This window comes from Felis catus, chromosome D3, assembly GCF_018350175.1.
Source record: "Felis catus isolate Fca126 chromosome D3, F.catus_Fca126_mat1.0, whole genome shotgun sequence".
NCBI lineage: Eukaryota > Metazoa > Chordata > Mammalia > Carnivora > Felidae > Felis > Felis catus.
The window spans coordinates 50,335,700-50,359,558 of record NC_058379.1 but is presented as its reverse complement, the minus strand read 5'-3'; the positions used below and the strand labels follow the sequence as shown (position 1 = coordinate 50,359,558).

Here is a 23,859-nt window from a genome sequence, read left to right as displayed (position 1 = left end):
GTAGTCTACCATGGAAGTAGGCAGTTTCTGTCACTGGTCACATGGCCCCTTGGTGGTGATTTTAAGACATGCAAGTAGCTGAGGGATGGTTGACAGTTCTGTGAATTGCCCTGTTTTTCCTGACCCAGCATTGTAGGCACTGAGTAATTCAGAGGTACGTGTGACTTTCTGTTCCCAGCACCTGGGTTACCCCGAGCACTTGAAGAGACTTGGCTGTCTGCTCTTAGACCTTCAGCATTCAGACATTCTGGTGGGCTTGTGACCCTGCTGGTGGTATAAAGATGTTATGAAGCCTGGCCTGGTTTTGACCTTTCAGCCTTGGCCTTTGAGAGTATTCAGTAATATTGAGACTTTGTATGCAATTTGAGTGTCTTTGAAGAAACCTAGTAATTGGTGCTTCTTATCCATCTAAGTTCTGGACAATTAAGGTAAAACAGTCAGCAGATCGAAAGCCAAAATACAACCTTTATTGCTGACAAAGACAAGGGTGGAGAATGTGGATTAAATATGTATGATCTTCGAATTAATTTCCCCCTTGCCTCCCATCTTCAGCAGTCCTGGGTGAGGGCCAGCCTCCTACCTGGGGACCCTGCTCTTGTAAGTTCCCCTGCAGCATAACTATATCTGCACTGAGTAGGCAGGCTGGCTCCCAACAGAAAAGAGGTAATGAAGGTACTGGACTCTGTATGCCTAGTTGTTTCACACGAACCTGCCAGAGAGGTCGATGTAGGTCAGCAGTGCTATTGCTAGTGTAGCTCCCTCTACTTGAAAGTAGGGAGTAAGAGTTCCATTAACAGTTGGACTAACTGTTGAACTTATGTTCTTAACTACCAAGCATGTGCTCATCTGGAAGTGTGGCAATCACCCACAGAGAGGGAGATGGGCCTCTGTCATGTCAGTCTTACTTCCAACCTCATGAGGCCTTGGAAGATCAATAGCTTTACTTTTTTAAGAGTCCTTAAACCTAATGAGGCATGCGGGATGATCATAGCAGTAATTGCATAGCCTACAAAGTTAGAAGGCAAACCCATCTTGATCCTAGAAGATTCATCCCAGGCACAGTTATGACCCCATGGCCTGTCTCTAAGTGTCCCAAAGACGACAATAGAGAACCCAGGGTATCTGAGGGAAAGACTCACAGTGGGTGGAGAAAACCTTCTTTGGTTCACAGGCTTACCCAAATGCAAATCAGGCTAAGCCTCTTGTCTATAATCCTTGACCTTTGAAGGAAACACAGAGTTCAAAGGGGAAATGAATGCTTAAAGCTATTGAATATTCTGGATGAGAAAGAAAGGCACCTCAAAGAAGACAGGGATTGCCACCATCGGATGTTTCCGAACCTTGCACATAGCAGTATCTCAAATGCCAGGTTTCTCAAAGATAACCCAGAATGCATGGGTGGATCCCCTCTCCCCAGGTAAGTACAAAGTCCTTAATATAACCTCCAAATGGGAACCTCTCCCTGATGAGTTTTGGTTTACAACCAACACATTCAACCTCCTACTTTACGTTTCCCTGTGAGCCTCTTGAGACTGACAGCCTGGTGCTGTCACCAGTGTGGGCTCTGTCGGGTAGGTGGCTGTGGGACATAGTGTCTTGGGAGCAGACGTTTTCAGTCTCTCGCCACTTGCTGTGGAGTTGCTTTGGCCAAAAAGGCCATCTGCAAGGCAGGAATTCTCCTTCATTTGTAAAGACCAGTCCGGACCTCTTGGTGGAAACTAATCCTTGAGCCTGTGGACCAGTTATGAGAATCCAAGTTGCGCCTTCGTTTGCGTCTGACTGCAGACCAGAAGTGGAGTCGGCCAATCCAGCACTGCCTTCTAGACCTGAGATTAATAATTTCAAGTGAGAACCTTGATAGGATTCTGGAATTCAGTGTCTCTTAAAAATAGCAGATATCTTTCTGCTCAGTAGTCTTTAGGCAGTAGATGTTGAAATAATCTCCCTTTTTTGTGCTTCAGCTGTCTCTGCGTCTTTAGCCAGGGGCCCCTGGACGCCTCCAGCAGTTCTGAGCTGCCTCAGGCCTTTGCCAGGGCCAAGCTGCAGGGGCCCTCACCCAAAAGTGTTCATCATCTGGCTAAGGCCACCACATGTCCCGCCTCTTTTCTGAGATCCTTGGCCTACAGCTTTTCCTGAGGTCCACTGTCACCTGCTCTAGGCCCTACCTCTGTAAACAGCCACTTTCCTGGAGAATAACCACCATAAGTTGTGGTCACACAGCAAGATCAAAATACCCTGTGGTTTAGGAATTAAAGCCTCTTGATGTTAAAAGCTACCTGCCCAACTATAAAAACCAGCCACACTGCACAATCAAGGCTGCAAACCATCAAGCTGAAAAACATGCAGGACCATAGTAAAACATCCTTTCTCCCCTGTCTGGAGACCCAGTACCTCCATGAGTATTTTCTTCCCCAAAGTTGGATTCCTTTTTTATTATTTGCCAAGGTCCCCAGATAGTATACCAAGTGCAAGTTTCTGAAGGGGCCCAATAAATAAGACCTCTCCTCCTAAACCCAGTTCTAAACCAAGTGAAATATAAACCAGCATAGTCAACCGTTGGGAAAGGAAAATATCACAGGGTTCTGATAAGGGCTGCACTGGAGGGTGTGGCTTTGGTGGGTTGCTAATGGGGAACCCCAAAATTCCACAGACATGCACAGTGAGTTGTAGGCAGTTCTGGATACCCTTCCCTACCCCCACATGCTGCCGGGGATCTGCAAACTCCCAGCATGGAAAATGAGATCACCACCCTTGTTTTTTGTGGCCTGTGACTCCCCAGTGGGAGGAGTAGGGAGCAGGGAGTAGGGAGTAGGGAGCTGCCCAGCTGCCCAGATTGTTCCTTTGAATTCAGCCTTCAGATAAATTCAGTTTCTCCTTCTCTCTAGGATAGTAGTTCACAAACTTCTTGATTTTAGGATCCTTTCACACTCTTAAAAATTATTGAGTGCCCCCATCAGCTTTGGCGATGTGGGTAATATCTGTTGGTGTTTAGCAAATTAGAAATTAAACTGAGAAAATTGGATATTTAATTCATTTAAAAATATTAAACCCATTATATATGTAACATAAATACCAATTTTTATGAAAAATAGCTGTATTTTCCAAAGCAGAAAAGTGAAATTCGTGGGAAGAGTAGCATTGTGCTTTTTTATTTTTGTAAATCTCCTTAGTGTCTGGCTTAATAGAAGACGGTTGGATTCCTGTATCTGCTTCTGCATTTACTCTGTTAAGGTATCACACATCACCTAGCCTCTGGAGTATTTCCACTTTACACTTGTGAGAGATTGAGAGTGAAAAGACAAATAATGTCATTTTATTATGAAAAGAGTTTTTGCCTTTTCAGATCACTCTCTTAGAAGGATCTTGGGGACCTGTAGTGCTCCCCAGATCACACTTTGAGAACTGCCACCCAGGGTAGGACTAACTGGTGTATTGGAAAGAGGTGGGAGTGTTAAGAGTTAGCAGAGTTCCTTCCACATGGAAAGAAGTTCTGGAGGAGAGGAAGCATTCCCCCTCTACAGGTTACACGGTGAAACCATCCAAATGCCAGCCTTGAATCACTCACCATAACCATGGGTGGAAAAAAATGCTGGTCTTCAGCCCTAGAGTTGAGTCCGGAACTGATGATATTAGCTCTGTAACCTCTGAGTTAGCATGCAGGGCTCATGGGCTTAGTTCTTTATTGCTTCACCTATTAGAACACCACTGGACAGGGTGCTACTGGGGGAACGAGTTCAGGAATGACTTTGAACTCTGATGTTATTGACAGTGCCCTCTTCTCAGTGCAGCACATTTCTGGAAGCTGTGCTGTGAATGTTATTTTCTCACAAGAATGATGGTTATAATTGGGTTGGGTTTATCTTATCAAGGACTCAGAGTTAGATAAATCATCACGATGGCCAGCTATTCAAATTAATTCAGAGTTATGGGGACTGGAAACCATTTTTAAAAAGTGAAACTGTTAAAAAAAATGAAACCATGCTCCAGGTTTTATGAAACAGGCCTAACTGTAGTTGAATATAAGAGAGTCTGGAATATAGGAAGTGCACAAAGAGTCTATTACTATAGACTAATTATTTCCTCATCAGCATCGCCTACTGAAAATTAATATACTAATCATGATATGTATTTGCTGATAGTTTTCCGTGTGTACTTTTAGAAGAGTTGGAGGGAGGTGGAGGGGCTTTGATTTGGTAGCTTAAAAGAACACATGTTTACGTAAGTTTGAGCTGATGTCTTTTCCTCTCCCAGTTTTTTTCCCTAGTGTACAGAAACATTGGAATTATTTTATTGACAAATATTTTCTTGTATTATTTTATTGTGATTGTCCTATCACAATCATTTAAGAATCATTTTAGGAAAAAACAATTATAACGGTAGCAGATCCACTCAGTCTTAATTCATATAGGACAAGTTCCAGTGCCTAGGCAGTCAGGTATTCTGTGTCAGTGTGTGTGGATACTTTCTGATGTTTCTGTCCCTGATCCAGCGGTGGGTAAGGGTGGTCCCCAAAGCCATTCGGTGCTGGTTTGAATACCATCCCTAAACTGACTAGTTAAGTGACCTAGGGCAATTTCCTTTCAATTTGCTTCCTTGCTTGCAAAATGGCACTATTCTAGTACCTTCCTCATAGGGTTGTTGTGAAGACTGTTGAGATATAATGCATGGAAAGCACTGAAGTGCAGATCCTGGAACATGGTAAGCAGTCAATAAATATTAGTAATCATCAATACTCAGTATATTTAACATACCTAAGTTGATTATAAACACAGTCTGATGCTAAGTAATGCACTGTTTGATGACATTTTGAACATGGCACGTGAGCATATTGCAGTCTCTGGTGAGTGTAATGAACTGATGGGGCAAAATCGATGTAAGCCAGGATTGGTCATCTCTACTGAATTGCCTTAGGCACTTGTGGAACTTTTAATGACAGTTTAATTGCAGGACTGCCTGAGCCACTGTCTCTCGATAGTGTTATACTGTCACAAGCCAAGCCCATCAGTACATGTAGTGTTGTTACCCATTACATTAAGTCCACAACACTTCCTGGTAAACTCGTCTGTGTTTTGGGATTCTGCTGCAGAAGCCTTGATGCCCAGGAAGCCTCTTCTAGCATGGCTGCTGAGATAGGAGATGGCACAGATCTCTGGGGAACTTGGCTTGATATGTGTTTGTACATGGTCCTAAGCTTTGGCAGGTTCAATTCCTGAGAAGTTGACACTCTACACCACATTTTGAATGTGAAACTCAGATTTTTGTCCACCAAGCTGTTGTACTGTGGTACTGTCCTCTGGCTGTGAGTTCAGTTTCAGTAGAGTTGTCAGCTTCCATGGCCAGCATTGACACTATAATTTGACTATTTGCCATTAAAAAAATGAATGTCAGAAAAAATAAAAGTGCTGATGCTAGAGATATTCAAGGACCCATCCTCATAATATAACTGAGGCAACGATGGAAATCACTAGGTGGGTCATGGGGTCACAAGGCCGCATTGTGTGGCCTTGGTTGGGGATTCCTTGCATCCAAGCTGGTCTGCATTGTATCATGAAGTTAAAGAGTTAAAGGGCCAATTCAAAATGCTGGGCTCTCCCTCCAGTGTAGTACCTGGCAAATCAAAAACATCAAAGTGCAGGGTTAAACTTCTGCACATTTCAAGCATGTTTCCAGGGATATGAAATTCAAAGTGTCATCAATGGCATGGCTGACACAGAAAAATCTTGAAAGAGTGGCAGCAACTCTTGAATAATCTTCTTAATGTAGCCTCAACATCATGGGTGGAATCCTGTGAAATGTAGAGAATCTGGCAAATGTAATTGTCTGGTGGTAAATTGGATTAAAAATAAAAAATTAGTCATGCAGAATTGGTCTTGAACAGTCCATTATTCTATTACCATGTACCCCATCAACCACTTAAAAAACGTCTTCACTAGTTGTTTATTTTTGCTTATAGCATTTGGAATACCTAGCCCCATAATAAAAGTATTACCGTGGTTCCCCCCCCTTTCCATTCCCGACACTGCCCACCCTCACCCCACAAATCACACATCAGGAAGAGGGTTCCACTTGTTTTCTCTTGTACACATTTGTGAATGAATTTTGATTTGTCACTTCGTTTTGTTTTTTTCAGAATTCGTCCTTCACAAAATGCTTGAAAAATATTTCTCAGGCACTCACGTAGCAAAGAAATAAAAGTCTCCACCAAAGAAAACAACAGTATCATAATAATAGCTAACCCTTGTTTTGTGCTGAATCACGAGGCTGATCCCCCTACTCCAGTAGTAGCAGTAGCAGTGTTAGTAATGGTAGTAGTAATCCTGGTAGTATAGAGGAAGAAGCCAGGGTACAGGTGAACTTCTATAGCTTGTTAAACTCACACAGGCAGTGGAGACGGGGTTTAAACCCAAGCAGGTTTGCTCCAGAGCCCTGAGTCTTAACCACTACACAGATTACTGCCTTTATTCTCATAAAAAGTAAGGGAGAAAAACCAAGTAAAAGGAGGTTTCAGCTTTGTTGACTGCATGTAATAATCTACTTCACAGAACTTAAATTGTTACCAGATTCTGTCTATAGAGTATCTGGAAGGGAAAAAAATGAAGAGATTGATGCTTTGGGGGAAAACATCCAGCTGATTAAATTTGATAACCAAGAGAGCCTGGGCTTTAGTTAGGCGGTCTTCAGAGCCAGGAAGGAAAGATAAAGATTCTATTAGGTTTGGGCTGCTCTCGGATATAAAATTTGTAGCCAATAATCATAGATAATCTTGATCAAGAAGAAGATGGAGAGGCAACGAGATTGAACATCCACTGTGGCTTCAGTGGAATATTTAAAAGCTCAGATTTAGGAGTGACTTGGAGGAAATTGGAAAGCGCAGCCAGTGACCGAGGAAGACCATAAAAAAGAATCACGATAACAGCAACCTGAAAGAGTAGTGGACTTAGAGCTATAAAGCTCACAGTATTGAGACTACAGGAAAATTTCAACGAGACCAAAAGTGACGTCATTGTGAGTTCAGGACCGGAACAGATAGACTAATACTAAGAGGCAAGCAGTACTCCTCAACTCCTATTACACTTCTGTCCTTTCTAGACAAGGAGGTCGATCTTCAGCCTGGGAAGAGTAGAGCGCATACTTGTAAGAGGAAATTGAAACTCAAGATAGGTGAACTGATTGTGTGAGAGCGCAGGGCAGCTCTGAATGAGTTCAGCTCCTCTGGCCAGCATGAATTTCATCCTAGCGGGCCAAGCGGACTTTTGCTCCCTGCTTGGAATCTTTGAAGAATTGTGGAGGGGAGGAAAATCAGTAAAGGATCAGGGATGGAATAATGCCCCAATTAAATGCAAAGGAAAACACAAAATGAAGAAAGTGTCATTTTCAGAGAAAAGAATAGAGAGCCCCATGGCTGACCTAGAGCAGAACTCTGGAACCAGTTTCAATGTTCACATGTACACGGTAGCTAGGAAACAGCCTAGAATTGTTAAAAGCGGGAAGAACAATTGTTTATTGCTTCTTGTTGCTAGGTTATTAGGCTCGAAGGCTAGGGCAAACAGGTATGCTGTGCCTGGAGTCCAGAAAGGTTTCAGGAGGTAGATGGGGGCGGATGTGTGACCACCGCCTGCTGCACTGGTACTTCTTAAGTGTACCAGCTTACCCATCATTTGTCTTGAAATTCTGTGTGAGTGAGTCACGGTTTGGACCCAGGAATCTGCATTTTAGAAGAATGTCCCAGATTACTTGCTATGCTGGAGCAAGGTTGGGAACTCAGGAGCTGTAAGAAACATGCCGTGAGTTGGATTTGTGTTGTCATAAGTGCTCATACTGTGACTGCCAGCTAATGCATCAAATAACCATGTGCCAGACACTCTCACAAGCGCTTTACACATATGATCTGTTTTAAACCTCACACCTGCCCAATGAGTGGGTGCTGTCTTTATCGTCCATATTGTCTAGATGGGGAACCGTGTCATGTCTGACAGTGTCGGGCAGTCTAGCACTTTGAGAGGCCATGCTCCACACCACTCTGCTAATAGCCCCTCTTAAGAGGCCTGGCTTAGGGCTCCGGGGTGGTGGGAAGGGTGATGTCTGGGCATGTGTCACACCTTGTCTTCAGTGTCTGAGTAGTGTCTTTATGAAGACTTTGGGGTGCCTCAGACTTTCTAAATGCAGAGAGCTGGAGGGGGGATGACTAAATCTAGGTGGAATTATTAATTTATCACCATCAAATCTGGGAAGATTAAATGTAAATTGCTGCCCCTTGGGGCCCAAAATCAGCTGCAAAGATACTGGAAGCCATGACTTAATCGTTTTCCGGTAAAAAAGATCAGGGTTGTTTGGGTTGACTACAAGCTCAATATAAATCAACAAGCCTTTGTCTCTGTGGCACCTTTTGCCTGGAATGCCCTTTTCCACTTCCTCCTCTTTCTCCTGGCAAATTTTTAATCATCTTTAAAGACAGAGCCTAAATGTCACTTCAGCTATGGAGTCTTCTTTGATTTCTACAGGCAGATTTATCATCCCATTCTTTCTGCTTCTTTAGCACTTTGTTCTTGGTGTTATAATTTGGTGATTATCTTTCTTAGTTTGTGCCACCCAAGTTCACAGTCACTCAGCTGGAAACGTGGGGGAAGACATCATTTCCTTTCTCCCTCTCTTCCACCATGAATCCCAGGCCTCACTAAGCCTATCAGTTTTAACTCATATCATACTGATACAATCTCCCTCTTCCTCATTCCTGCAGCCCTGTCCCATTCGTCTGTGTCCTGACTTGTACCCCAGCTGTCACTTGTCACTTCATCCCCCCACCCATTTTCCCACAAAGCATCAGAGACTCTCTGTCAAATGCAGTCTGCCGGTGCTTAAAATCTGTTCCTGGCTCTTCATAGCCAAGAGGATAACCCCAAGCCCCCAACCATTTATGATCTAACCCTGTCTAACTCTCCAGCCTCAACTTTTGACTTCCTGCCTTGCTTCTTGGACTCCAATGACACTGAACTCATTATAATTCCCCAGGCAGTATGCTGTTTCTTGCCACCTTGTTCCAGCTCAACAGTGACTGTCTGGGATGGCTTCCCACCCCCCCCCCCCCCACACCGCCTGGCTACTCCTGGGTTCTGCTTGGGAGGCCCCCAGACCCCTGCCCTGGGCTCTCTGTATGTCTCTACCTCCCAGCCGCCACTTTCTGTTGCAGTCACTTTTTATTTTGCTCCCATGTTAAGCCTTGAACTTCTTAAAGGCAGTGAGGGTGTCTTGTTTCCATTGGCAAATGGACACTCAGTACAAGTTTCTGGAAAGAATTGTATTGCATTTGTTCTACTTGGAAAGACTTCTTACTTAGCATCTTACTTCTTCCTTTTCCTGGATATGAGGTCTTCAGTATCTTAACACTCCTCTGAGTGAGAACCTATTTGCACATTTCTAAAATGAAGATAACTTCACCCCCCACAAGGGGCTATTGTGAGAATTAGGTGAGATAGCAATGTTCTATAACACTATTACAGGGATTGCAGACTACAGCCCTGATGCCCATTTTTGTATGGCGAAGAATGTTTTTTACATTTTCAAATGCTTTTAAAAAATCAAAAGAAGAAAAATATTTTTGACACTTGAAACTGAAATGAAAATTAAATTTCAGTGTCTGTGTATAAAGTTTTATTTAAATTTGAATTTATAGAGCTGTGTTCATTCATTTCCCATTGTCTATTACTGCTTTTGCATTGCAGCAGCAGAGTTGAGGAGTTTCGACAGAGATACCAAGGCCAAGGCTTGTCAAGCCTCAAATGTTTACATCTGACCCCTTAGAGAAGAATGTTTGCTGACCCCTACCTTATGCAAATAGTAGGAAAATGCATGTGATTCGCAAGCTCCTCCGTGCACCACAGAGAATGTTTTCAGGGGAAAGTTTCTGTCTTTGAACTTTTAGAGGCTCCTCATGGGTCCGGCAGAATGACCTGTTAATGGTGAGGCAAAGCCACAGAGGAACTGTTTCAGTTTTCTGAAAAGGAGGATGTTCCAGTAAGAGTTTGGTGGACTGTTTGAAAAGACAGTGAACTTCTCACTGCTGGGGGTGTTATAGGGTAAATTGACCCCCATTTTTCATGGGTTGCTAAAGAATAGCATGTCTCACTCTTGGCCCTATTGACATCTTGGGCTGGATCATACTCTGCGGTGGGGGCTGGCCTGTGCGTTGTGTGATGAGTAGCAGCATCCCTGGCCTTTAGCCCCTAAAAGCCAGTAGCACCCTCCTCCCCAGTTGCAGCAACTGAAAATGTGTCCTTATGTTTAATAATTCTTGGAGCCTGTCTTTAAGAAAACACATTCTAGAATAACAGAATGTTATGTTATGAATCCATTTTGTCTTAGGGAAGAAGAATTTAGAAAAGTTTGGCTGTTTAAGATGAATATGAAAATCTCATAAAGTAACATATGACCCCCATGGGTATGAATATTGGTAGTCAGCTGTTAGAAATGTGCCTTACAAACATGGTTTCAGAGATTCTCACAGCCTCCTTCTGCAGGTAGGCCCCCTTTCCTAGATGAAACTAAACAAAGAGGTTGGACAAAGGATAACATGTTGAGGACAGAAATGAAATTCCCTTCTCTGAAATAAGGTGGAGACGGAAACTCAGAAGTGAACATTCCCAGAATTACTGACGGACTTGATTCGACCTTGAGATTCTATTCCTGTGGGTTTGGATGAGGAACATGTTGCTGCTTATTCTCCCACCTTAGGGCAGATCCACCAGAAAACAAGACACTAGCAGTGGAGCTAAAGAAAAGGTTGCAGTTTCCCTCTAGTCTTTAGACTTTATTGATCTCTGGGTGTTTGTGTATATACCTGCCCACTGCCCTCACCCCAATGCCCATGTTGGAATGTGACCCCTATTTACTGCACATCGCCCATTGTTTGCCTCCGTCCTGCTGTCCCTACAGAGCTCTGTTCCTACCTACCCTATGTTGGAGCCCTGCCACGGCCTCCCTCTGCAGAAGCCTGGACTGGACTGAACAGGCCTACCTGTAACCCATCAGTGAGGCACAGATTTACAACACCTTGGTCCATTTTATATGGTGAACTGGAGTGTTCCCTTTAGTTGTTTTGGTTAACCCAAAGCAAAAGCTTTCACTTAATGAGTGCTGCCCTTTGCCAGGTCCAGTACAAGCGCTTGGATATTTCCAGAAGGCAAGAATGAAAATACCATCCAGTGTCCCTAACCTGATGGATGTTGGAAGCTTGACTCCTGACTTCCACTTAGTCTTTAATGTTTTCTCTTTCTTAGTATGAAATACATAGAACATAGGGGATAAGTAGGGGATAATATAATTTGCACGCATGTTCCTATGCATATCTCCACATCTTGCTCTATTTAATTTAAATTCTTTTTGAAAGAAATGAATTACTACAAATAAAATCAAAGCCACTTGTATGATGCTTCCTGACGTCTTTCCTATCTTGCCCTCCCCTGGGTGGGGTAGCTGCTGTCCTCAGTTTGGTGTTACCACTACGTTGTGTGTTTTTATATTCCTGCTTGATGTATGTCAATAACTTCACATCATCTTTATATTAAACTTTATGTACAAAAATGGGAGTCATCAATCATGCTTTAAACATTTTTTTTTTTTTGCAAGGTTCATGCTGCAGAGTGCTCTGTCTCCAGTCTGAGTTTGGAATGTTGCTTAAATAGATTTCTGAGCTTACCTAAAAATAATAGTCATCCCTAGGTTGATTTATAATTAAGTTTCTCTTGCAGTCTTACATAGATGTTAAAGAAACTGTTTGTTTGGAGATGTAACCCTGGGGATAAATGTAGCTCTAATTTTTCATTCTAATGCTGTTGCATGTTTTTTTGTTTGTTTGTTTGGTAGTGGGAGAATTTTGATGGACGTTTAGTTAGTCTTTAGGTCCTGCTGTTACAACCGTGCTGCAGTGAACGTGTGAGCATTCCTGCACACATTGACTGGAGCACCCATAGGAAAGTTTCCATAGGAATATACTCACCGTGTAGGCAAGGATGTATCCACAGTCATCTGTACTAGAGTTTTCCAAGTTGTGCTCCGTGGTGTCTGTGCCAGCTTCCACTAACACCTGTGTGAGGGAGTTGGCTGCTCTGGGTCCTTGACTTGATACGTCCTTTCTTGCACATGACAAACTGAAACTGTTTGCTAATTTGAAGGGTCTGAACTAATATCTCACTGTGGCTCCTAATACTTTTTTGCGATTAAATACTGTGCAATATTGAACAAGGTTCAAATTTACTTTTTGCTTTATTTTCCCAGATCTGAAAAGAGCAGTTTAAATATTAGATTAGTGTGGGTTTTTATGGCTTTCGTATTTGCAAAACTTCTCATGCATAATCCCGGTAGTCCTTTCATGGTGAGGCTACGCTGTATTGCTTTGACAGCTGCTTTCAGGTCTCTCTCTTTCTGGGGCTTCCCTTCCTCCTTCCTCCCAATTTCTGATTCTCCTCACCCGTGCAGATTGCTCCTAATGCTAGCCTTGCCGATACTGCAGTCCCTCCCTCTGTCGGCTTCTGTAGGCTCTTCCTCCTCCTGCATTTGGATCCCCATCACTGCAAGGTGAAGTTTCCTATAATTAATGTCGACACTGCACAAGTGCTATTGAGCGCCGTGATGATGTCAGTAGGGCTGGAAGACATAGTGAAGCTAACTTGAAGGGGTAAGTGGATAGAACTTGGTATGGTTGAGTTTTAGTCGCGTGGGTGGTTAAAGGTTATGTGATAACAGAGAGGAAGATGGCAAGAGAGACTTTCTAATTTTTTTTTAAATTTTTTAGAGTTTATTTATTTTGAGAGAAAGAGAGAGCACAAGTGGGGGAGGAGCAGAGAGAGAGAGAATCCCGCACTGTCAACACAGAGCCCAATGTGGGGCTCAAACTCATGAACCGTGAGATCATGACCTGAGACGAAATCAAGAGTCAGATGTTTAACCAACTGAGCCACTCAGGTGCCCTGAGACTTTCTAATTTTTAAGTATAAAAAGGAAACATAATTATATTAATCTTTATTTACATTTTTAATGTATCCTTGCCAAAGTAGAGAAATACATACTTTTGATTAGTTGTTTTTTTTCTTGGTACAGAATACTCTATATCCTGCAGTATGTTGTAGTTTTGTTTTTTAATTAACAGAGTATATTGAAACAAACTTCATAGCCTGGGAATTTGATGAGGATATAAAAATCTATATACTTGAATATACATGTTTCTTGAAAAGTTAAGTTCGCGGTGATGATTTGTGGAGCCTAAAAACTATTTGGCTGTCCCCTACCCCTGGTCCACTTGATAATTCTTCAGTCACAATGACCATTTTAATGGAAATGTGCGGTCTTTAGAAGAACCTAGGATGTGTATTATTTCGATTTTACTGGACAGGACAAGTGGGATTTGTTTCTTCTACTCCAGTTATCAAAAAGATTAACCCTTTGCCCTCTACATTCTAATTGTAACTGTTCGGAAACAAAGGGGTTGTTTGTACAAGATAGCTGAAAAATTGAGGCTTTATGCCAAGTGGAATGTTTCTCGGTTGAAGGAGGTAGCAATCATTGCACACATTTTTTTCTTGTGTTGCAGGCGTCTGTAGAGGCTTCTGGTGAAATCGCATTATGCAAGACTGGATTTCCTGAAGATGTTTACAGTGCAGTCTTATCGCAGGATGTGCATGAAGGACAGCCTCTTCTCAATGGTACTATCTTAAAAGATATATTTGTACATACAGTGTCTATGCTCTTGAAACAAATTAGCCATTAAAAAGTCTCTAAATCATCTCTACTGTATAACAAGTATGAATTTTTCACAATCACTATAATGAGACTGTAGGGACTTTATTTTAGGATTACAGAAGAGCTTATGAATCTCTTATGTACATAATTGGAAGGCTCCTAATCTCTTGAAAACTTCGGAATTCTTCCATTTTTAATTTATGGTAGAAACCATTATGCAATTAATTTTTAGGTTTTTCTGCACACATTTTACTTATGTTGAAGAATACTATTTGCCAAACATGTGATTCTAATAGAGATTCTTTACAGCAAAAAATCCACTTAATATTTTGAGTTAAAGAAATACATTGTTTGTAGAAATTACTGGATAGCTAATTTAGTTGTTAACATGTGAATTTCAAATATAGACACATCTCCTATTTAAATGTGGATCAAGTTCATTGTACTTATCATGACAGTAAGTCTAGATAAAATCCGAAATAAAACTTTGAGTATCATAAACAAACTTGAAAGCCCCCCTCTTTTTTTTAATCTCTAATTGAAAGCAAATACAATTTTGGTTAGTAGTATTTTCATGGACTTATTTATCATTACATAAAATGTCATTGAAATGTGAAAGCAAAAAGAATTGATTAGTAAGTTGTATTTGAATTGTAATTCCCCACAAATCGTGCATATCTCTAAGGCTGTTTTACAGAGCTCTTTTTAGAAAATCCGTGCAACCTCAGCTAATTAATTTACATAGGGCTGTACCACACAGCCTTAATTGAAGTGTCTCTGCAGCACTGACAAACCTTAGTGGTGTAATACTTAAGAATACCATAGACAGAGGACTTTGAAATGTAAATGGCCTCTTAGCTACTAAGGTTCTTTAGTGCAGATTATCATTTTATTTTCATTTCTATTCTAATGTGATTTGCTCATACCTATGTGATCTTTCTGAAGTTGATTTTTTTTTTAAAGACGTCTTTCTGTTCTTGCCTTATTACCTGGTATTTTAATGAGTAAATGTTAAATTAGTCTGTCTCAACACCGAATTGCTCATCTAATGGGTAATGGTTGACATGTTAGAGGCTTAAGTCAAATCATAATTTTACTCCCTATGAGTCTTGGAGTTCTTCCACACATTTGTCATTTTCTTTAAATCTTTGAATTGTTATGTGGTATCCTAGGACCTACGGGACCTGTAAATATTATTTGAATACTGAAAACAAAATGTGTTGATCACGCTTCTCTGGAATAATTCAGCCAGAGAATAAATACCAGTGGAATTTGCTGAATTTTTGCAATTTATTTCTGAGATTCATTTTTAAATGGATAATTCTTTCTATTTGTCTCTTTTCCTTAAAGCTTGCTGAAATTTGCTAGTTACAGATCAACACACGGTCTGTCGTTAGAAACCACTGATTTAAGATGAAGTACATTGGCACGTTGAATGGTTTTGAAAATGAAAGCCTGTTTTCTAATTATTAGATAATGCTGGTGAGGGTAGAAATTGGGCACAGTTGCCTGCCAAGTTCTTGTTAGTATAGCCTAGAAACTGGCTAGAGTTATGTGAAAGATTGAAACTGCTTTTGACTTTGTGCTCTAGCCATCACTGAGACAAGCGTGTATCATGGTCTCTGATAGAACTTCTATGCGTCGATATGCCCAACTGTTAGCATTGTTACCTCTTAGCCTTTTTTAAAAAACTGTTTCTCTCGTGCCATAGCATTACCTTTTTCCTTGTCACTCATAATTAATGCTAAAGGACACCAGTATCTGAAAGCTTAAAACAAAGTTCAAGATATTGATTAGTAGAAAGAATGTTTTTGGGTGAGGAAGAAAATTGACACAGGCTTTTGTGAAATACCCACTTTTCTTTCTTTTTTTTTTTTTTTTTTTTAACAAAAGTGTTGTCACCAGTGAAGTTTCCTTTGGAGAATTGTTATTTAGAAGAATTCCACATTTTTACCTTTTCTATCTTTTTGGAGGTTTTAGTGGGATAATGATGGAAAGGTGCATCTATACACTGAACCTGAATACCGTGCCATGGCTATGTTCATGAATTCTGTGCGCTGAAGTTTACTTACCTTACATTTACTAAATCTGAAAGGGATCTATTGCTCGGCCAACCAGAGTGATCCTTTTTGCCAGGTTTTGTGATTTATGATGTTTAAGGAAAAAAGCAATAGTCCATAAGATGCATGTAAACAGTTTTCTAAGGCATTTGCCTCCTGGCCAGTTCTACCATATTAAAGTTTACTTTAGAGTCTGAAAGCTTACGGAAATCTTAACTCCTGACTCTTGATGCCTCCTTTGATTTCTTATTGATGACATTTGGGGAGAGGGGAGCAATATGTAGAGTATGGTTTCATAGGATACATCCCTGACACACCAGACCTTGTACAAAAGTTTGACATTTTGGTGTAGAGGTGTCAAATGCTGATTATTTTTCAAACAATGAAACAGCATAATCTTTGTGAAAGTGCTTGGAAAACATGAAGCATTAGACGGAGATATAAGGTGGTATTAGTCACGTTAGTGAATCTATGTAGAAGAAACATGAAAATGTAAAAGCTGGGCTGTAGTGTGGAGAGCATTCTCTTCTCCCCATCTGCCTTTTGGGTTGTTGTTGTTGTTGTTGTTGTTGTTGTTGTTGTTGTTGTTTTTGCTGTTGTGATGAACTTTATGGAAAGATTGCACCCAATGAACTAGTTGTTTCCCTCCAGTTTCTCTCCCGGTTGTCATTGATATGTTTTCTATAAAATCATGAAGAAGACAGATGTATTTTGTGATGAACCTTTACATTTCATGTTATACCCTGTTGACTATTTCCACTCTTTTGAAGATGGTTCAGTATTTAAAAAATGACCATATAGGCCTTTGTTCTATTTTGCTAGCAAAACCAGATTTTCCTTAACTGTGCCTCTATTTTTGCACTTACAGGTTGTTTCCAATTTTTCTCTCTTACATATAGTGCTGCTATGGAGATTCTTTTTTAGAGAACTTTGATTTTTCTTTAGGGATATTTTTTAGTGGGATTTATGCTCAAAAGTAGGATTACTAGGCCAAAGGGAATGTAGACTATTGACTTTTTTTTTCTTTTTACATTTTTGTAGGACTCTTCCTTCCAAGGCTAAAAGTATGTTAGTTCTTTGCTACATCCTCATGACCATTTAATTTTATAATATTTTTCATATTTCTGTTTCCCCTCAAGTGAAAAACATTCCTTTTTTATCCTGTGGTATTCTCTGTGTTTGCCTTTGTAAATTAGGATCGATTTTAAAATGTTGAGGGACTCATTTTTACCTTGCATTTTCCTGTTCCATTTTAAAAGCATTTATTATCAACCTCCCTCATTTTACAGATAAGCAAATTGGAGCTCAGAGAGATTATAGGCTTTTCCTATGATTATACAGCTCTTTAGATGGTTAGCTGGAGATCTGGAATTAGAACCCAGGTTTCCTGATTCCTGATTTAATTCTGATGATGGCGATGATTAACAAACAAAACAAAACATTATGGTCTAACCCAGGAAACAATGAGAGCTAACGACAGCTCACCTAACTGGCCAGGTGTCTTGTGACAAGTTTATCTTAGACCTGGTCTTCTTTATTTCCACTCGCCTCTGTGACTTATGTGTTACTAGACATATTTGGGAATTGGTGATTATAAGGCAAACAAAGCCCCCATAATTAAAAAATACACTTCAGTTATTGTCATCATTGGTATTTTGCACACACCTGTTTACGAGCAGAAAAATTTAGGGCTTTGGAAAATAATATTTAGTCTTTAATATTTAACTTCTCCTCCGCTGAACTAGAAAAATCTCTTGTGGTATCACATTACCCGGAAATAAAATAACTGCAATCATAAATTTTCATTTTGTCCCCAGCAGAGTATCTGACACTATGAAATAACCACCCCATGACATTGCAGAGAGGAAGCAGGCTGTTTTTAGTATGGATGTCAAGAGTGATTTTCCTGTGTGTTGTGCATTGGTGGTCTGCATGCTTCGACATTTCACTAAGTAAACTCCTCCAACTCTGGTCAACATAAATAGCAACCTGCAATTACCGAGAATATTTTCAGTAATCCATTTATACTCACCAACTCTGGGCAGGACATGATGATTATTTTCAAGTGGAGGGAATTTGATTTAGATTAGTTTACTTACTGATTGAGGCTTGTCTGCATTAACATGCTCTGAGGAAGCTGTAATGTATGGTATCTTTAGATAACGGTACTAAAATACTTTTTATTAGTTTAGCAGGGCTTTACAACTGCACGACTTTTTTAATAACGTGAGTATTTTTGTATGATATGTGTTACTGAATGGGGAAGCCATCTTTATTTCAAGTAGTTTGCTGTGTTTGAGGCTTGTGTTGAATTGTTATGAAAACCTTGGCGCTGTTTTAATTTTTTTTAATTTTGGTACATATTTTTTTGTTATTGAATGTGAAGATGTTTTTAAATATTTGAAAGGTAGGCTTATAAATATCTTATTTATAAAGTGGACCAGTCCCTTGAACTTAGATTTCCAATGGTTGTGGGAAAAGGCACTAAGTACTGAGATTGTTCTCTGGGATATTATGATAAACTCCAAGGAGCTACAGATGAAATGCAGCCACGTAGATTGTTAGGGGTGGGGACCTTGTTTTAATACCATGTGGCAGTAATAAGATCAACGTAAGAACTAAGAAGTTCCATCCTTGTCTTCATCATATCATTTGGACTTTATTTAATACTTGGAATTTTTAATATCCCTTTTGATGTATTTTAGATCCATCTTAATGTTATGCTGCAAACCAAGATAAGCCAGTTTGGGTGGTCACTTTTTGTTTTTTTTTAAATCCTTTACAGTTATTTATAATCTTCAGTAATTTAGAGTAGCTGAGGCCTACTGTCTCAAACTTGCAACTAGGACTGTGTTAAAGAAAGTAAGTCACAGTTCACATATGCAAACACGCTGGCAAGCAGGCACCCAAATGGTTTAAAATCTGTCGTCCTAGGAGCAGAGAGCCCCTTTCTCACTGTCCTTTTAGGCTCTTGAGTAAGCATCTAGAGAGGAGTAGAAAATATACACGAGAAATAAGTAAAATTTACACACGAGAAATAAGTAAAATTTACTGTATGTTGGATGGTGTAAATGCTATGGGGAAAAATAATGCAGAGAAGGGAAATAGGGAGAATGTGTGGTTCTGCAGTTTAAATAGGATGCTTAAGGGGAGGCATCACTGCATAGGAGATAGTTGAGTAAGAACTGCTGTTGGAGATGCTCCTAGAACTATAGCTATCTGGGAAAGAGCATTCAAACTAGCGCAAACATCAAGTGCAAAGGCCCTGAGGCAGGAGTGTTTTTAGAATGTTGGCGGGAGTGTTTTTAGAATGTTGGCGGAGCAGCGAGGAGCCTGTTGTGATCTGTTTGTGGAGAGAGGAAAGGACTGAGCAATAGAAGGTGAGGTCAGAGGAGGTTAGACCAGGTATGGGTCACATTGGGTAGGGCCTTGTTGACCACTGTAAGGACTTTAGCTTTGACTATAAGGATATAAAAAACTATTGGCTTTTAGCCCAGGAAAGACATGATCTGATTGACAAAATAGCACCATTCTGGCTATTGTGTTGAGAAAAAACAAAGGGGATGGGGGGAACAAGAAGTCCACTTAGGAGACTAGCAATAATGTCCATGTGAGAGAAGATGGTGTCTTGGACCAATGGGGTAGCACTGGAGTTAAGAGAAGGGGTCGGATTCTGAATATTTTTTTTTATTTTTTATGTTTAATTTTTCAAAAATGTTTATTTTTGAAAGAGAGAGAGGGAGAGAAAGACAGAACATGAGCAGAGGAGGGACAGAGAGAGAGAGGGAGACATAGAATCTGAAGCAGACTTCAGGCTCTGAGCTATCAGCACAGAGCCCAATGCGGGGCTCAGACTCACAGACTGTTGAGATCATGACCTGAGCCAAAGTCAGATGTTTAACCAACTGAGCCACCCAGGTGCCCCCTGAATACTTTTTTTTAAATGTGTTTTTATTTATTATTTTGACAGTGAGAGTGAAAGAGCACATGTGAGCGAGGGAACGGACAGAGAGGAGAGACAGAATCCTGAATAGGCTCCATGGAGCCCAATGCAGGGCTCCATTCCATGGCCTGAGCTGAAATCAAGAGTCAGACACTTAACCAACTGAGCGACCCAGTGTCCCTCGGATTCTGAATATTTTTAAAAATAATTTATTGGTGTGAAATTAATATAAACTAAAATTAGCCATTTTATTTATTTTTATTTTATTTGTTTGTTTATTTATTTATTTATTTATTTATTTATTTATTTATTTATTTATTTTTACATGTATTTATTTTTGAGAGACAGAGAGAGAGAGAGCGTGAGCAGGGGAGGGGCAGAGAGAGAGGGAGACACAGAATCAGAAGCAGGTTCCAGGCTCCGAACTGTCAGCACAGAGCCCAACGTGGGGCTAGAACCCACGAACCGCGAGATCATGACCTGAGCCGAAGTCAGATGCTCAACCGACTGAGCCACCCAGGCGCCCCTAAAATTAGCCATTTTAAAGTGAATCATTTAATGGAACTTAATACATTACAATGTTTTTCAGCCACCACCTGTGTCTAGTTCCAAATCATTTTCATCACTCCAAAGTAAAACCCCTTATCCATGAAGCATTTTCTCCCAACAACTTCCTCCCTGACCCAGTTCCTTAAACCTTTTGTTATCTGGCTTTTTTCACGTAGTGTAATGTTTTGGAGGTTCATCCACAATACAGCATGTGTCAGTAGGACTTCCTTATTATGGCCAAATAGTACTCCCTTATATGTATGTATGTACGTCTATGATTTACAGTCTGTCTCTAAACTATGTAACTATTTACTCATTCACTAGTTGGGCTTTCAGGGTGTTTTCACCTCTTGGCTATTGTGATTAGAGCTAGTGTGAACATGTGTATACGTATGGGTTTTTTTTGTTTGTTTTGGGTTTTTTTTGAGTACCTGTTTTCAGTTCTTTGGGGTATATACCTGGGAGTGGAATTGAAGGGTTATATGGTAATTCTGTGTTTAACTTTTTGGGGAACTGCCAAACTATTTTGCATAGCACCTGCACCATTTTGCATGGCCACTAGCAAATGCACAAGGATTCTGGGTTTTGTACATCCTTACCCAAACTTCTTATTTTCCATTTGTTTCAACTGTAGCCATCCTAGTGGGTGTGAAGCGGTACCTCTTTCTGGTTTTGATTTGCATTTCCCTAAGGACTGCTGATGTTGAGCATGCTGATGTGGGCGTCATTTGGGTGTGTTCTTTGGAGGAATGTCTGTTCAAGTCCTTTGCCCATTTTTAAATTGGGTTGTTTTCTGTCTTTGAGTTGTCAGAGTTCTTTATATATTCTGGATACTAGACCCTCAATAGATACATGATTTGCAAGTATTTTCTCCCATTCTCTAGGTTTTTTTCACTTTCTTGATAATGTCCTTTTATGCACAAAAGTGTTTAACTTTGATGAAGTCCATTTTTTTTTCTCTTGTTGCTCTTGCTTTTTGTGTCATATCTTAAGGATCCACTGCAAAATCCAAGGTCATAAAGATTTGCTCCCGTGTTTTCTTCTAAGATTTTTATGGTCTTAGCTCTTACGTTCATGTCATTGACCCATTTTGCGTTAATTTTTGTATGTGGTGTGAGATTAGAAGTCCTAGTTTATTTGGATCTCTTTTGACAGTAGGGCTGGCAAGAGTTGATGGCTTGGGTGAGTGGTGGGGAAACAGAGTCAAGGATGACTCTATGATATTTTGTCTGAACCCTGGGAAGGATGTTAGCCACTATGATGGGGAAGATCAGGAATTTGGTTTGAATCTGTGGAGATGAATGTCAGAGATGTCAGGGGGGTATTTAGATGTAGGTTTGGGGTTCAGTGGAGTTAGCTAGGCTGCAGCATGGGGAGTCCTAAGTGTGTAAACGGTAAGTAGAGCCAAGAGCCAGGCTGAACTCACTAAGGATCCCCGTGTGAGGAGGAGAAAACCAAGGAAAGTAAAGAAATGGTTTCATATCAAGAATTTGAGCACTCCAGTGTTAGAAAGTCAGGATGAAGAGGCAGAGTGGAGACTGAGAAAGAGTGACCAGGGAGGTAGGATAAAAATCAGGGAGGTGTGGTGTCATGTGAGGCATGTGAGGAAATGTTTTAAGGGAGGGCTTGATCATCTGCGTCTGATGCTACTGTGAAGGATCAACTTGGATGAAGACTGAGAATTCACCATTGGTTCTGCAACATGGAGTAACTGGGGTCTTCAATTTGGGCGTGGTCAACAGTCAGGTGGAGGCAGGATGGTGCATACAGATTGAGTTTTCCCTTAAAAGGAAGAAGAGAAGTTGGGTGGTGGTTGGAGAAAAAAGCAGGGTCAACCGAGGATATTCTTTTTACAGAAGGGAGTGACAGGTTTGCAAAGGGACAGCACAGACTCCAGTAGTGAGGGGAATGGCGATGGTGCAGAAGAGAGGAGCTAATTGCTAGGACAATGTCACGGAGCAGACGAGAGAAATGAGATCAAGTGGGACTTAGAAACCTGTGTTGATGACGAGCTCCACAGATGTTTTTATGTACCTGCATTTGGGAACCACTCTAACACATTCTGTTGAGTCACTCCTAAAATGGTTTAAAATCCTTCATTTCAGCTTGATGATTTCATGTCAGCAGAAGGCTTGCTCTACAGAAATGGCAGATAGGATAAAAATGAAACCCTTGTGGTGTTCGATGATGTAAACAGTGTTTTCATTGCTGTAGCATCCTTGACAGATGGTTATCCAGTTTCTGCAAGAATACCACTGCTGCTCCCTCCCCCCCACATGAGGAGGAGATCACTCCCTTACAAAGTCTGCTCTGTCTTTGGAGAGCTCTAACTGTTAAAAAGTGGTTTCTTAAAAAGTTTAACTGGAGCATATGTTCCTAAAATTTTTACCCACTGGTGCCTGTCTCATCTTTTGGCATCATACAGACCAGCAAGTGTATTCTCTTATGCTCCCAGGTCATTTATTTCATCATTTTTTTTCATTCAATGAGTATTTTTGCACGTTTGTCATCTATCAGGCCCTTTTCAAGGATCAAGCAGCGGTCGGTGGTCAACAAGACAGGAGAAATCCGAACTTAACACGTAGAGATGCTTCACGTATCTAAACACAATCACCTTGGTTCCTTAGATCTTCTCTGCCACAGGCTGAACATCAGATGGTTTCCTCAGTGGTGCTCAAGCATCCTGGTCTACTTGTTCTTTTCAATAGAGGAAAGTGAACTCAGATCTTCCGTGCCCTGCCCTGTCTTCCTGCCTTTGATGTGGATGCGGCCCTTCCAGTGCAGCCCAAGGTGGCCTTGGCATTGTTTCCTGCTGCATCATTCTGTTGGCCCCTGTTAAGCCTGTGGTTAACTAAAACTCCGGGGTGTTTTTCAGATGAACTGCTTACCATCTTGCACTTGTAAAAATTGATTTTTGCACTCAAATGTTAGACCTATAAGTTGATTCTTTTTTCAAAAAGGCCCTCGTTTCAACATCATCTGGAGACCCCACTGGCAACCCAAACACATAGTAGCCTCAGAAATCAATGCCAGTACTTACTTTAAATCCTCATCTGAACAAAGGGTGTACAATAACATCTACAAGTTTTTAGGTGACATATGCTGCCAGATCGATGGAGTAAACCGTACCCCCCCCCACACACACTTTAAATTGTTAAATGACCAAAAAGTGGTTGATGAGTTTCAGCCTACAGCAACTTCAAGAGACGTGTTAAGACTATAGTTCAGTTCATGGCCTATAATTTTCTTAAATAAGATTTCTTAACATCAGGCAGTGGAGAAAAGACCTATTGCAGATGTATGAAGGTATAAATAACAAGGGATTTAGATCATCCCAGTTACTGCTTCAGATTCCTGCAGAAAAATGAATTTCATTAACTTTAACAAAAAAGTAAAAAATCATCTGTTTTCAAGAATGCATATATCTTTTAAAGCATATCTAAGTTGTTACAAAGTCTCTACTTCACCTTGAGAATTTTTATGTCAGTAAACGATTGTCCCCTAAACTTCTAGAACATAGAACAAAGGCGAATCCATTATGATGAATCCATTACATTTTCAAACTGAAGATTTTGT

At 40.6% G+C, this 23,859-nt stretch overlaps 1 protein-coding gene across 2 annotated transcripts in view; it reads left to right on the top strand.

Moving 5' to 3' along the window:
• CDH2 (cadherin 2) overlaps positions 1 to 23,859 on the top strand; it is a 214,504-nt gene that overhangs the window by 14,829 nt on the left and 175,816 nt on the right. The window contains exons 1-2 of one of the 2 annotated variants that reach the window (XM_006938831.5): positions 7,651 to 7,784; positions 13,583 to 13,694. In XM_006938831.5, the coding sequence (XP_006938893.1) occupies positions 7,740 to 7,784; positions 13,583 to 13,694 (157 nt within the window). In that variant the 5' untranslated portion in view covers positions 7,651 to 7,739. Of the gene's footprint in view, positions 1 to 7,650; positions 7,785 to 13,582; positions 13,695 to 23,859 lie in introns of those variants that run through there. The other variant, XM_023241848.2, reaches the window with a different exon arrangement.